Source organism: Centrocercus urophasianus, unplaced genomic scaffold (genome assembly GCF_019232065.1).
Source record: "Centrocercus urophasianus isolate 14NV4802_14NV808 unplaced genomic scaffold, USGS_Curo_1.0 seq_13, whole genome shotgun sequence".
NCBI classification, from domain to species: domain Eukaryota; kingdom Metazoa; phylum Chordata; class Aves; order Galliformes; family Phasianidae; genus Centrocercus; species Centrocercus urophasianus.
In genome coordinates, this window is record NW_024884475.1 from 13,745,657 (window position 1) to 13,758,786 (window position 13,130).

Genomic DNA, 13,130 nt, shown 5'->3' on the forward strand with positions numbered 1-13,130 from the left:
GAATTTTTTCACACAGAGGGTGCACTGGAACAGGTTGCCCAAGGAGGCTGTGGATGCCCCATCCCTGGAGGCATTCAAGGCCAGGCTGGATGTGGCTCTGGGCAGCCTGCTCTGGTGGTTGGTGACCCTGCACGTAGCTATGCGAAACCAGATGAGCACTGTGGTCCTTTTCAACCCAAGCCATTCTGTGATTCTATTAATTGTCATGAAGCTGCCTCAACACTCAAGCTAACTTCAACTAAATTCTATGCTTTACATAAAACCACTTAGATGTTCTGATGTACACACAAAATTCTGTCATCGCCCAGACAAGTTAAATGCAATGCTACTCTGGTTTGGTTTTAAAGCTTGAAGAGAATTCACAAGTTTGGCAGGCATAGCAAGAGGAAAAGAAAAAAAAATAAACCAGCATTGAATTTCCTAATAAGAAATCACTACAAATCAAATCTAAATGAGTAGTAAGTTATGCTTTTATCTACTGCAAGCAAACTAAGCAAAATGCTTCATTTCAGAAGAGCTAAAAGAATTTTTTTTAATCCTTTCACTCAAAGGAAGAGTTGGAAGAAAATTTTCACGTCTACTACTCTCAGTATTTTGAGATGTAAGCAGTGCTTAAGATTTACCAGATGTTCTCAATAAAAATGCTTAAACTGAAGCTAGGTGGACTCAACCCAGAGCAACCCAACCATACAGATAATACAAAAACCACACTGCAGCAAAACAGCCCAGAAATGTCTTTTCACCTGAGAGCACGATCTGTGATCTGGTAACACCCAGACAGACTGAGAAACTGAAGAACTCGTGCAGTCTCTTCATCTGGTTTGTCACTGCCAGAGTATGCCAAGTCTTTTTCCTCTGACTGTTTAGTCCTTGTTGGTTTTTTACACAGTGCAGAGGACTCTGGAAGTGCTCGAATAGTTCTTAGTGCTGTTCCAGCACAGCAAAACGAGTGACCGCAGTAAATGAAGTCAGTAGAAGCACAGTGCTGCTGCCACCCTCTAGTCCTTAAACCATAAATGTCTCTACTGCAGCAAGATGCAGAACAATTAATGTGGGATGCTGGCTCCACAAGACAAAATCCTTCAACATTTCTGTGTCTCCACTCTGCAGCATCTTCAATATCAGCTAAATCATCCGCATTCAGCATCCACACATACGCAGAACTGAAGTCTTCAGAGCTGTCAGGTTTAGTCCAATGATGCTTACTGTCTGCTCCCTCAATGAGGTTTTCATTGTTGATTTCATGCAAGCAATTATACTTCTTGCTGGACTGCAGAGTAATCTCTCTGTTCTTCCATGAAGTCTTAGCGATTCTGTTTCTGCAGCCTTTCAGAATGCCTCTGTTCTGGTGAGTTGATATGACACCCAAAGCTCTGGAAAACCTCTCTATGGCCACATCAGTGATTTTTTCACATCCAGACAGATCAAAGTGGCGAAGGCTTTGACAACAACCAACTGAAGACCAACTGAAATAAAATGAAGAGCAATTACTTGTTTTTGTTCAGAAAAAGACACTGCAGCAACACATACAAAAGAACACTTCATAAGGGAAATGCTGATGTTAATTCACAGAACATTAAAAGTTCCCTCAGATTACAGGCTAGGTTTGGCGCTGCAGGTAAATATGCCTAGAAGTGATGCCTAAAGAAACATGAAATGAATCACAATCAATAACACTATACTTTTCCATATATTGAAATGTAAAGTGTCCATATTTACTAAACCTTGAATAATTCTTAAGAAACTGCAAGCACCAAATACATGCAACAGTTTCAAAAACAGTTTTTTTCTGTATATAAAGCTGATCCCTAAAGCCAGGTAACTCAGGAGAAATCAAATATTTATCAGAAAGCTGAAAATTGTGAGCTTAATGAATTAGCAAATTTCACTGAAGCAAGTGAAACACCTGTAATATTCAGTTCTGAGTATTTTAATAGTTGTAGTTTATTACTGTTTGAGTTTCTGAAGCTTGCATGCCTACACATGCTGAAGTATCAGTGGCCTTAGATCCTGTATCTTTCTCTCAAGAACTTCCTGTTTCTTTCAGAGAGAGCATCTAGTCTGCTGAAACATTTGTGTATGGTATGAGTTATTCTGTAGTGATTAGCCTTAGCTATGGTCACACTTACATATTAATGCTAATTCACCCCTTCTATGTTTTACCCCTTACATGTTTCAACTGAAACAAATCTGACCAATAGTAGTACTGTTGCATTATTAACTATAAGTGTACAGTCTATTTACCTTTACCACAGTTAACGGAGAGTGTTAACATCTACAGCAAATGAAACCTATTTCTAAATCACAGATTTTAAGATTGGATATACAGATATATAATGAAGGAAAAGAATATTTAATGTTTACTAGAGACTGACAAAGACTCACAAAGATCAAATTCTGAACCATGTAAATTCCATTAAGGTCTTCATTTCAATTTAAACTTCTTGTACGAGCTGCAGAGCACTCATGTGAGCAACTATGCTGGTAACATTTTAAAGTGCTGTTAACAGACAGAACTTGAAAGCACTGTATGATGAGAAGGTTGCAGAGTGGAACAACCACTGAGTTCCAGCATCATACAAAGACACTTCTGTGCAGGTTCTGCACACATACATCATTCCAGTGATGCTAACTGTATTTTCTGCAGGCTTCTGTAAAACTAAGGAATCCACAGTAGTGCACCTGGTCCCTACAACTTTACCCATCATTTGATCTGCATCTTAAAAAGCAGTGCTCCAAACATTAACTGATATGTTGGAACAACAAGTGCAATAACTCCTAAAAATGTATCTATGAATAATTTCAAGTTATTAGAATTAGCATTAAATTAAATTGCTATAATAGCTATACTTCGATGGGTTTTAAAAATGGCTACGACAAGGATTCAAAAATGGCCATTACCAAGTCGGGCTTTACTTACTGCTTCATTCATTGTTAATCTGCTTTATTCCTTCATTATGTGTGAACACAGACCAATCCCTATTTCTCACTCATACTTGAAACAGAGTAATAGATGCTTCCTCCCCACCCCTTCATTTTTACTCACTGGTTTTCAGGAAACAAAAATTAACTAACCTTTCAAATGCCGAGTCTGAAATATCAGTTTGAGTGAGATCCAAATATTCCAAATTGGGGCAAAGCTCCAAGATCTGTCTAACCTGAAAAAGGAAGAATAATCAGCAATCATTAGCCAAGAAGACTACAGTGCCAGAGTCAACACATGCAGTTAAATTCTTTTGAATTGCAACTTGTTTTCACAACCAGTACGCTTTAAACTCAGACAAATCAGTTACTAATTATAGGCTGCAAAGCCACAATTATTAAGTGCTAGCTTCAAATTACACACCATTTTGCTAGACGCTGCAGAGCTGTAGGCCAGTACTAATGTCTTCACTGAGGAGCCTACATGTGGGAGAACATTATGAATTAAGCCATGAAGTAAACGCTTTTCCATCTGTGCTACATTAATGGCAAGTGAATCTTCTGCTGCTTCTTCTGCAAAATAAAACCAAAGAGAAAGACTTAAAATGCATCTGGCTAATTGGAATCCATGCTGTCAGCTTACATCACACAGGTTATTGGGAAACCAAAGAACCTCTAACGACGCTTGAGTTTCAGAAAGCACCCTGCATCAAAACTCCTGCTGAATTTTAGCTCCATTCTTAAGTCCCATCTTGAAAATGTGTTTGTCTTTCTGACAGTGCTGAAGAGTTTGACTCCAACAGCAAGTAAAAATAGTAGCCTGGAACTGCAACTTCCACTGACTTGCTGTATACAGTGAAATACTATCTCACAGGCCACTTCACATGCTGTGATACAACAGCTTCATACAAATTTGACTTTAAATGTAGAATGCATTAGGATGCAACACAATTCATCCACGCTTCCTAGAGACAAAGCATCTTTTTCCTCCTTTTATCTCCTGACACATCCCCATAACTCTTCTTTCACCTACTCACGCTTGATCTCTCCTAGATGAAGTGATTCAGTACATCAAAATCAGCTGCTTTTTTTCTGTTGGTGGTGGTGAAAATCTCCCCTGGTTTCTTGACTCAATTGAGTCAGGATGAGATGAAAATAGGGAGAAGGCACTCCCTTCAGCAACACCAACTAGCTACTAGACAAAACTTCTGAAGTTCATTCTCGCTGCCTAAGTCTGCTCTGCTTAGAAAGCATTTACCTAGACAGAATGTGTTTCTGCATCTGTCATTATCTTACAGTATGGGAATCATATATGAAAATCCAGTAGAAACAAAAGATTTTAGACAAATGAAGCTAATTCATAAACTCACTATAGCTACATAATCTCTAAGAAAAACAATTTCACCAAAATCTGAGTTTACCTACCAGACTCATCTATGTCAGCATCTTCATCCCACTCCTGGAAAGCACGACTTTCATCTTTTCTATTTTTTACCCATTCCTCATCAGGTTCTGTCTCAAGATCTGCTGCAGGACCACTGTACCAATCACCTGCTCACCCATTTAAACAAAAAAAGATAGAACAAACTTAAGAGGAGAAGACAGCAGTAAACACATAACCGTATCATCAATCACTCTGTATTTTTTTTGTTCAACAAAAAACAACAAATCCATGATCGCAGAACTCCACAAGTAGCCTACTTACAACAGCAATATAACATTCAATTATAGTTTACATAGGACAGCAACAGACAATCATTTTCTACAATGTCTGGATGAATGCCAACATCAGCTCCACTATTTCAGTTGCCTTCCTCTCCTCATAGGCCACCACTCAGGGGCAACATACTTTCAGTTTGGGAATGCTGTAGTGTTGGGCTCAGGATATCCCACTATTCTTACTAGTAGGAAATTCTACTAGATCCGAAGAAAAACAACCCCTGGTGAATGCTACTGAGAGTAAGAAACCTTTTGCCTTTATCAACATAGACAGTGACTGTAATATACAAATCATTTGTCATCCACTTATAAAGGAAAAGGTTTCATCAATATTTCTCAACTAAGCCTGTAATTTTACACTGTTTTCAGCATGGGGCTGTTTTGTTTTGGGTTGTTGGATATTTTTAGGTTTAGCTTTTTGGCTTTTTTTTTTTTTTTTTGAGAAGCTTCCATCCAGTTTAGGGCATTTCTCCACAAACAACTGCATTAATATAGACAGTACGTCATGGGAATGGCTTCCTGTTATGCCAAAAACAGGTTTAGGAACATGCCAATTTAGGCAGCTGCCAATTACCTCTTTTGTGTAACATTTATACATCAAGTCAACTAGGTTTTAGACAAAAAATTCAAAGAATTTGAACTTCAAAACCCCTCTGCAGACAGTCAAGTCCATTGCAGCTCTGGGACCAATCTATAATTTTTACTTAAATTTATACAGCCAAAGAAATAATTGAGACCAGAAGGTCACTTAACTCCTCTCTACCTTGTAAAGATTTTAGAAATCACCAAGGTACAACTAGGAAGAGTTCCCAGCTTTTAGATCAGAATTTTAGTTACATATTTTAAAATTTTAATGGAGAAAGTTAATAAAGATTCACCAAACACAGCTTATTAAAAACAAAAATCACTCAACCACACACACATGGCATCAGTTGTGAGGCTTGCAATGAGATACTTCAGTGACTGTTTAATATTCACAGAGATCTGGACAAAAAACAAGGATTTTAAGCTATAGATATACTCTGATTTGTACCCGGCCTTAAGAGAATAGGAAGATTTTGTCTGTCTGAACAGGCATTTTCTCTGAAAGTTGTATTTCTCAGTATGGAATGTATAAAAAAACAGAAGTTGTAATACAGCACCTTGTAGTCCTTACCGCAGCACAACTCAAGATACTTAAAGAAATGACAGAAATGACCCACGCGGTTTCTCTGAAGTCTGAATATAAAAACTAAGAACAGGTTATGACCAAGTGCTGCAGTTCTGCTGCTTTGAACTTCAACTCTGCAGCTATGTGCGAAGCACAGAACAAACTTCTCAAAGGAAAACAGATTAGTCGGGACACAAAAACATCCTATTTCTACCTAATAACGTAATGAAATTAAAGTTACTGGAATAGTTGCAGCAGAAGCACTTACAACTCAACCCCCCTACACTATAATTAAGATGTGGTACTACTGAACATAGTCATTAGCAGTGATGCAAGACAACAAACCTCAGTAAAACTAACAAGCTCTTATATGCAAGAGCTACTCATAAATAATAACCAACATTTAGTTTCTTAATACCTCCATCTTGTAGACTTAAAAAAATTACTTATTTTAACATTTTACCACGTTTCAAGGCAGCCCCTGGCCAGGAGGCTACAGCCTTACAGCACGCTCAGCTCTCAGGACTGCTGCCTATGGCATGACAGCCGATAATAAAACATTTCATTGTCTTCTACAGACTCTACTTCAGTTACTGACGACGTTTCCTTGGAAGGACTGAGTTTAACTTACCTCTGGCCCAGCGAACAGGATAAAGATGTTTCCAAAGAGATCCAGTTTTAGCCAGCTGTGACCATTCAGTGCTTACTTGGCTACACTGACATAGCTCCTGGGGGTTAAGGTAACTGAAAATGGTCACCATCACTTCAGGAGGAAGATTAGTAATATTTGTTGTGTGCCCAGTCACTTCAGCTTCTGAAACACAGAAAGGTTGTGTTCTGTGAAGCACATCCTTGTAGCTTTAAATACTGATGGTGTAACTTGTATTTTATCGTTTCATTTATCTACTCAAAATGCGTTTAAAATTTTTTAAACAACTGTGTGACAAAATATATGAAAACACACACATTGCTTTGCCTTTAAAAGCTTCTACTGTTACATTATCTTAACACAAAACTTTACGTTTTCTCTATGTTGATTTCCCACCTGGTTAGCTTTTTTCCCCCCGACTCTGACCCCACAAGGCTTCAAAAAAAAGTCCTGGACAAAAATAAACTGCTCCTCATTCCACATGTGAGATATATATACACACACACCTGCTTTGCCAGATTTCCAGCAAATGCTCACTGAAAGCTCTCAGCCTCTTAACTGGGACACAGCAAGAAGTCCACACACAGCTCTTAGCAGCTGTCTCATTTTTATTTCTAGCTTTTACTTCAAGTTTAGGCAAAAAATTTTCATCTTCTGAATGGTGACAAGTCATTTGGGCCAGAAGGAAAGACTAAGAATTAGGTTAGTGACTAAACATTGGCCACTGTATTCCATACTTCAATAGACAACAGTAGGAGTCATCTCTAACAGCTCTCTTATTTACACCATACTAGAGAGCTGCAAGTGTTGCACATAAGTCACTCCAAAATTAATGCCTCCTATTTATTTCCATGGAAGCTACAAAGAGCCCAGTGACACTGCTTGACAGAGCAAATACTCAGATACAAAGCACTGTTTTTCAACATAGCGACCACCATGAGCTCTGCATTTTCAACACCTATGAAGAACAACCCGCATGCTACATTCAAAAATATCTGTACCAGCAGAGGTGACCCAGCTGCAAAGATGGTGTCACTGCAAAGAAAACATTGCCCACACCATCCTTCTTTCACCAGCACAAGCAAACGGAAATCACAAGGCACCAAATCCAGACTACTGGGTGTGTATGGGAGGACAGCCCAGCCAACATTGGCAATGTGCTTATGGTCTTCAGACTGGTCTGCGCTACAAGAGAAAGACTGTCTTCTTTTGTGGAGACAGAAGAAAGGGAAATGGCCACAACCTTGAGCATACGAAGTTCTGCAACAATATGCAAAGGAATTCCTTCACAGTAAGTGTGACAGAGCACTGGAACAGGCTGCACAGCAAGGTTTCTCCTTCTCTGCAGCCTGCAGTAGGGAGGGGGCCTGGACTCGATCTCTGGAGGTCCCTTCCAGCCCCTGTCAGTCTGTGACTCTTCCCTGGTACAACTCCAGAAGCTCAGGTCTTCAGTTTAGTCAGCGTCACAATGTAACAGTCAAAGCTGCTGGCTTGTCTGGGTTCCAGGAAATCCAGAAGGATCATTCCTTTGCTATCCCAAAAGACTGTACAATCAGCTGTTAAGGGCTGTGTCCTAACCTTTTTCTTCCACAGGGAATTCACATGTCAGCAGGAAGATTCTGTCTCTGCTCCACAACACAATCTGCCTATGACATCGTGAGCCAACATAATAAAATAGGAGGCATTACTTTTGGAGTAGCCTTATAAAACAAGATATTCAGTGGACATGTGTAAGGTTGTTTGTTTGTGTTTTGCTATTGTACAGGATTTTTATGATTTGTGTAGGGTAAATTTACTTTACTTGAGAAAAAAATATTTCTAAAGAGGTTTTCAGCGCTCCTTAAAAACAGCGAGTTTCAGAAATCAGTAAGGATTTGAAGTTAGAGCTTGAGTGTGAGACAAGGATCAGGTTTTTCCTCCTTTGCAGGAATGCTTCAAAGGTGACTAATGTAAAATAATTTACCCTGTGATAACCTGCTGCTATTTCAAAAACAAAGATGGAATTATAGTTTCACTTGATGAATCAAGGTGTTTATTGGGGCACCTGTCCAGCCACTGCCCATTGACTACAGGGAATCTCACATTAAAATTCTGTTAGAACTGTGCAAGGCTACAGCTGTGAAATTTCTTCCATTTTTAAAAATTGAAAGATATTTTTCCCTATCCATGAACACAGTTGTTGCAGAATTAGCACTGTCCCAAAACCACAATTCTGGCTAGACAAAATAACAAGTAAAGCCATAAAGCTACTTCTGTCATATTCATTTGCTCAGGTACAACAGTATTTCACACCATGAATAGCAGTCTCTTCTGACCAGTTAAGTAGCTCAGAGAAGTCAAGTCTCATCAGAAATAATAGAATTTTTCCACATTTTCCTGATGAGAGCACCACCCCTTATCTAAGAGGAAGCTACTTGCCAGTTTCACTCCAACACTGCATTTTTGACACATTAATTCCCTTTTGCTACATTAACTCTTCTTCTTTAGTTAGGCGTGAGAACTGTAAAGACTGAGCCTGCTTCTAGTCGTATAGGAGCCTGAAGTGCACTTCAGTAGTTATCCATTCAGACTAACAGGGATTTTCCAACAGGGAGAGCAGAGTTACACAAATGCAAACAAAACATCTACTTTCAGAAGGCGCATTTCATCTCATGCACTGGGACTGTACGGATTCATTCCCTTGCATCACTCTACAAACACATCTTCCTTTCAGATTCCCAAAAGACCCAGGGAAATTAGCTAGTGCAGCAGGGGAAGGCAGACTGCTTTTTAGTTTAAATTTTGCTGGTTGACTAACTACTCTGTGTTGTTAAACTATCAACAGAAGAGCTTACAGGGCAGGCCTGAAAACCAACAACTAAAGGCAGGGCCTGCAAATAGAAAATATACTTTTGATAGAAGGAATTAAAATTCATGCATCATTTCTACCATCATCATTTGCTTATCATACAGAATATTATAATGGGAGTGAGGGAAGAGAGAGAAGCTTGTGAGAAGATACACAGTATTAGTTACAAGTTGCCAGAAGTCTCTATCAAATAGAAGCCTTCCAGTTTCTGAACTGTTCTGAAGGAAATTATGTTTTATAAAAACTATTGTACACACTTCAGATAACTGAAGTTACATACTATGATGTGGCTTTTTAAACAAAATTGCATTTGAAAAACTGTTTTCACTTCAATTAAATGCCTCACCTTGATCTGTCTTCTCATCCACAGAATATTTAAAGACCTTCTGAAGCTCTTCAGCTTGATTCCACTTACTAAGACCTCTGAATTCTGCAGCTTCCTTCTGCGAGCAGTGTTGTGCAATTACTTTCTTTTTAATATCTTTCAGTTCTTCGTAAGTAAAGTATTCCATCAACATTGGCTGAAAAACCTAAGGCAAAAAAAAAAAACCAGTCCAACACCAACAAAGACAAATCAATAACACTACACAGATCCAGCGAGACAAAAATTTCCTCTTTCCAATTCTCACCAAGTAAATATGGCATACATGAATAAACTTAAGGACAAGATCACATAACTTCTACATTCTAACCCTGTGTTTGCCAGTGGGTCGCTGAATAGTTCCAAGCATGCTGTTACTTGTTTTCTCCAAAAGGAAAGGGAAGGGACACACATTGCTTAAACTAAATAACTTATCAATGTACTCACACGGAAGGCAAAGTGGCAGGGCAAACAAACATGAGGGAAGATTTCTCTTGGGCAGACTTCGGAAGATTTATTCTCTCCGAAGATGCTTCTCAGTTTTTGGATGCCCATAAATCATCAGACTGGCACTACTAGTCTTTATGTTTCAAATATAGGTCAGAGGCTGTCTGGGAGTGTCAGTTTGACTCATGAAGCACTGGCTAATAGAACCTTTTCTTTCAAGTTTTGCTAAGCCATAGGACAATTGCCCTTCCTGACTTTCAAACCGGTGCTATTTTAGATTCACAAGTTGTATAAAAAATAATAATAATAATAATAATAATAATAAAAAAAAATGTACCTTAATTTTAAAGAACATTGGATTTTCAAATATTTCTTTATAAAAAGAGGAAGAACTTTTAAAAAAAAAAACAGATGTGCAGATTGAGCAAGTCACAACAACATTACTAATGTTTAGAATAACGTACTGCATTTCTTTTACTTACTGTAACCATAATTTTAAGATTGTCAGGCCCCTTTATGTTACATCTTCTATTTTATAAATTAATTTTTGTTCTGTCAGACAGCTTATATGACAACAACTTCAAGAAAGAGAAGTTAAGCACAACATCAGGTTTCATACTGTTTATTCCTTATTTGAAGTCTACTATGATATTCTATATCCTTTATATAATAGTAAACCCTTGTTAGAAGGGTTATTTGTGACAAAAACATCTGTGTGTAGATATAACACACAGATTGTATATAACACAAACCTTGATTATCACTGCAATTACACATAACATTAATCATTTCAACTTTTTAGCATTATTTTAATGCATCATCACCAGTCAAAAGGTTATGGAAACGTCTGAGATTAGTAACCATTCAAAGGCTGTATCTGCAGTAAACAAATCCACGCCCCAGTGGACAATTTTCAAAAGAACCAGAACTTCACTGTAATTTTTCAATATATTCACTGTTCTAGAATGTGTCACATACCAGTCAGAACTGAACAATGACACCACAGTCCTGAATGCAAATTAACACAGTAACAAAAACAGAACTGTGGAAAAAAAAAATCCAAGTCTTTTGTGTCTCTGCTCCATCGTTTCAAACACCAAGGAGTTGGGCAGAGTATCTGAGGAGAACAACCTACCTCCTCTTCCTCCTTCATATGAGGAAGGAAATCCCTCGTAAAGGCTTCCAATCTCTCCTTCAGCTGTTTCGCATAGTTCAGCTGTTCGTATTCATTCTGTAACAAATGCAAAGATTTAACTACTATCTAATCTTGTCCATTCATAGGTTCACTGAACAAACATCTCGAGGTAAAGCCTATGTAATGCAGTTTGCTGTATTTCTTAGTAAAAGCACATCAACTTACAAAGTTTGATAACAATCTGACAGTCTGTACTGACCTGTTGCCATGCAGAACAAAGCATTCCACTCCCACTCGATGGCAGTTTATTTTGTTATCAGATATGAATTAGCTTGTCTAAACACATTTTTACTTCGAAGCGAAGACTGAAGCCTGCCAATCTACACCCTAACCCAAAGTTCAAAGCAGTTACAGGCTAATCCAAGCATCTGCATGTTTTGCCTAAGCATACACGTAGTATAATGGCAACATGGAACAGACAGATTTCACTTAAGTTATTCCACAGTTCTAGAATCAAAATTACAGTACGAATTCATAGTCATGTGTTTATATATATATTTTTAATATATTAGTACATATTTACTTTTGAAATTGAATGATCTTCAAAATAAGGACGTGACTTAAATGTTAAACATTGACCAACGTCATCTATCAAATTACTAGCTTGCTCTTTGTGCCAGTAACAGATTTGTTATATGGTCTGTCCAGTAATTGCAACGTGCAGTTCCTCACAGTTCTTACAGCAAATGTTGTAAGATCTTCTTTTCAAGCTTCTACAAAGACACATTACTACACAAAAATCTTGTGCCAACAGTTAATCTAATCACACTCAAAAAAACATTTATCTAAAAGGTATTAAAAAATATTTATACAAGTAAATCAATATAAGCAACAGAATAACATTAGCATCCTGTCCGAAAGTATATAAGTGTTAGTTTTCCCCTTTCCTTCATGTTCCTTCATTTTACAATTAATTAACAAACAAAAATTCAAGGTTTGATATTCACAGGGAAAAAGATATTTGTAGGATTCTCAGCTCAAACATTGCTTTAAACATCAGAAATAGCTGATCGATTAACCTTCCTATTTCTCTTACTGATAAACCTCCACGTGTGCACTAGAAATGTAAAGTGAAATAGCAAACTATTAATACACTGTAATGCCTAGAACTGAAGAAGTGACAGTTGTGCTATCTGCCCCAGAGAAACAACACAGCAGAATTAAGTTGAACTCCTCTTCAGCATGGCATGGAGCTGCAACAAGGGAGGCTCAGGCTGGGTGTTAGGAAAAGGTCTGGCACCAGAGGGTGGCTGGGTACTGGAATACGTTCCCCAGCACACAGCCCAGAGCTGCCGCAGTGCAGTCAGCATTTGGACCCTAAGATATCTCCAATTATGCAGAGTGTAGACTTCTCTAGAATCCTAAAGAGAGTTTTTAATAGAATTTTAATAACTGCAGTGAATGGCAAAAGAATCTGGGTTTGTGACTGGAAAGTCTTCACTACTTTATCAAAGATGCTTCGTTACTTTTAATTTATTTGTAGAGAAAATTATGAAAAGTTGAGGCAAATGAACATAATCGTAGCACACTGCCTTAGGACAAGTTCTTGTTAGTCTATTTACCTTTACGTTCTTTAGCCCTTTCTCAAAAAGGCTGAGCATCTCGGAGAGCTTGTTGTCTGAGTGCACATTGTACACCGTCCGGCTGCGTTGCTGAAGCAAACCAATGATGCACTCATTTTCAATCTGCTCGTGCATCTTAAATTCCTTGAACGTGGCATACAGAGATTGCAGAAGAGCCCGAAAATCATTGTTGTTGGAGAAGTTGGTCTTGGACAGCTAGAATAAAGGAAAGCCCACAAAAAAAAAAAAAAAAAAAAAAAAAAAAAAAAAAAAAAAA

At 38.1% G+C, this 13,130-nt stretch overlaps 1 protein-coding gene across 2 annotated transcripts in view; it reads right to left on the reverse strand.

The window, feature by feature from the left end:
• The window catches only part of FBXL5 (F-box and leucine rich repeat protein 5), a 33,699-nt gene that overhangs the window by 7,516 nt on the left and 13,053 nt on the right, over positions 1–13,130 (reverse strand). For both annotated transcript variants that reach the window (XM_042812437.1, XM_042812438.1), the window contains exons 2-9: positions 12,854–13,069; positions 11,232–11,327; positions 9,635–9,818; positions 6,423–6,605; positions 4,348–4,473; positions 3,347–3,495; positions 3,076–3,158; positions 744–1,466 (exon numbers count right to left, since the gene is read on the reverse strand). In XM_042812437.1, the coding sequence (XP_042668371.1) occupies positions 744–1,466; positions 3,076–3,158; positions 3,347–3,495; positions 4,348–4,473; positions 6,423–6,605; positions 9,635–9,818; positions 11,232–11,327; positions 12,854–13,069 (1,760 nt within the window). The remainder of the gene's footprint in view (positions 1–743; positions 1,467–3,075; positions 3,159–3,346; positions 3,496–4,347; positions 4,474–6,422; positions 6,606–9,634; positions 9,819–11,231; positions 11,328–12,853; positions 13,070–13,130) is intronic.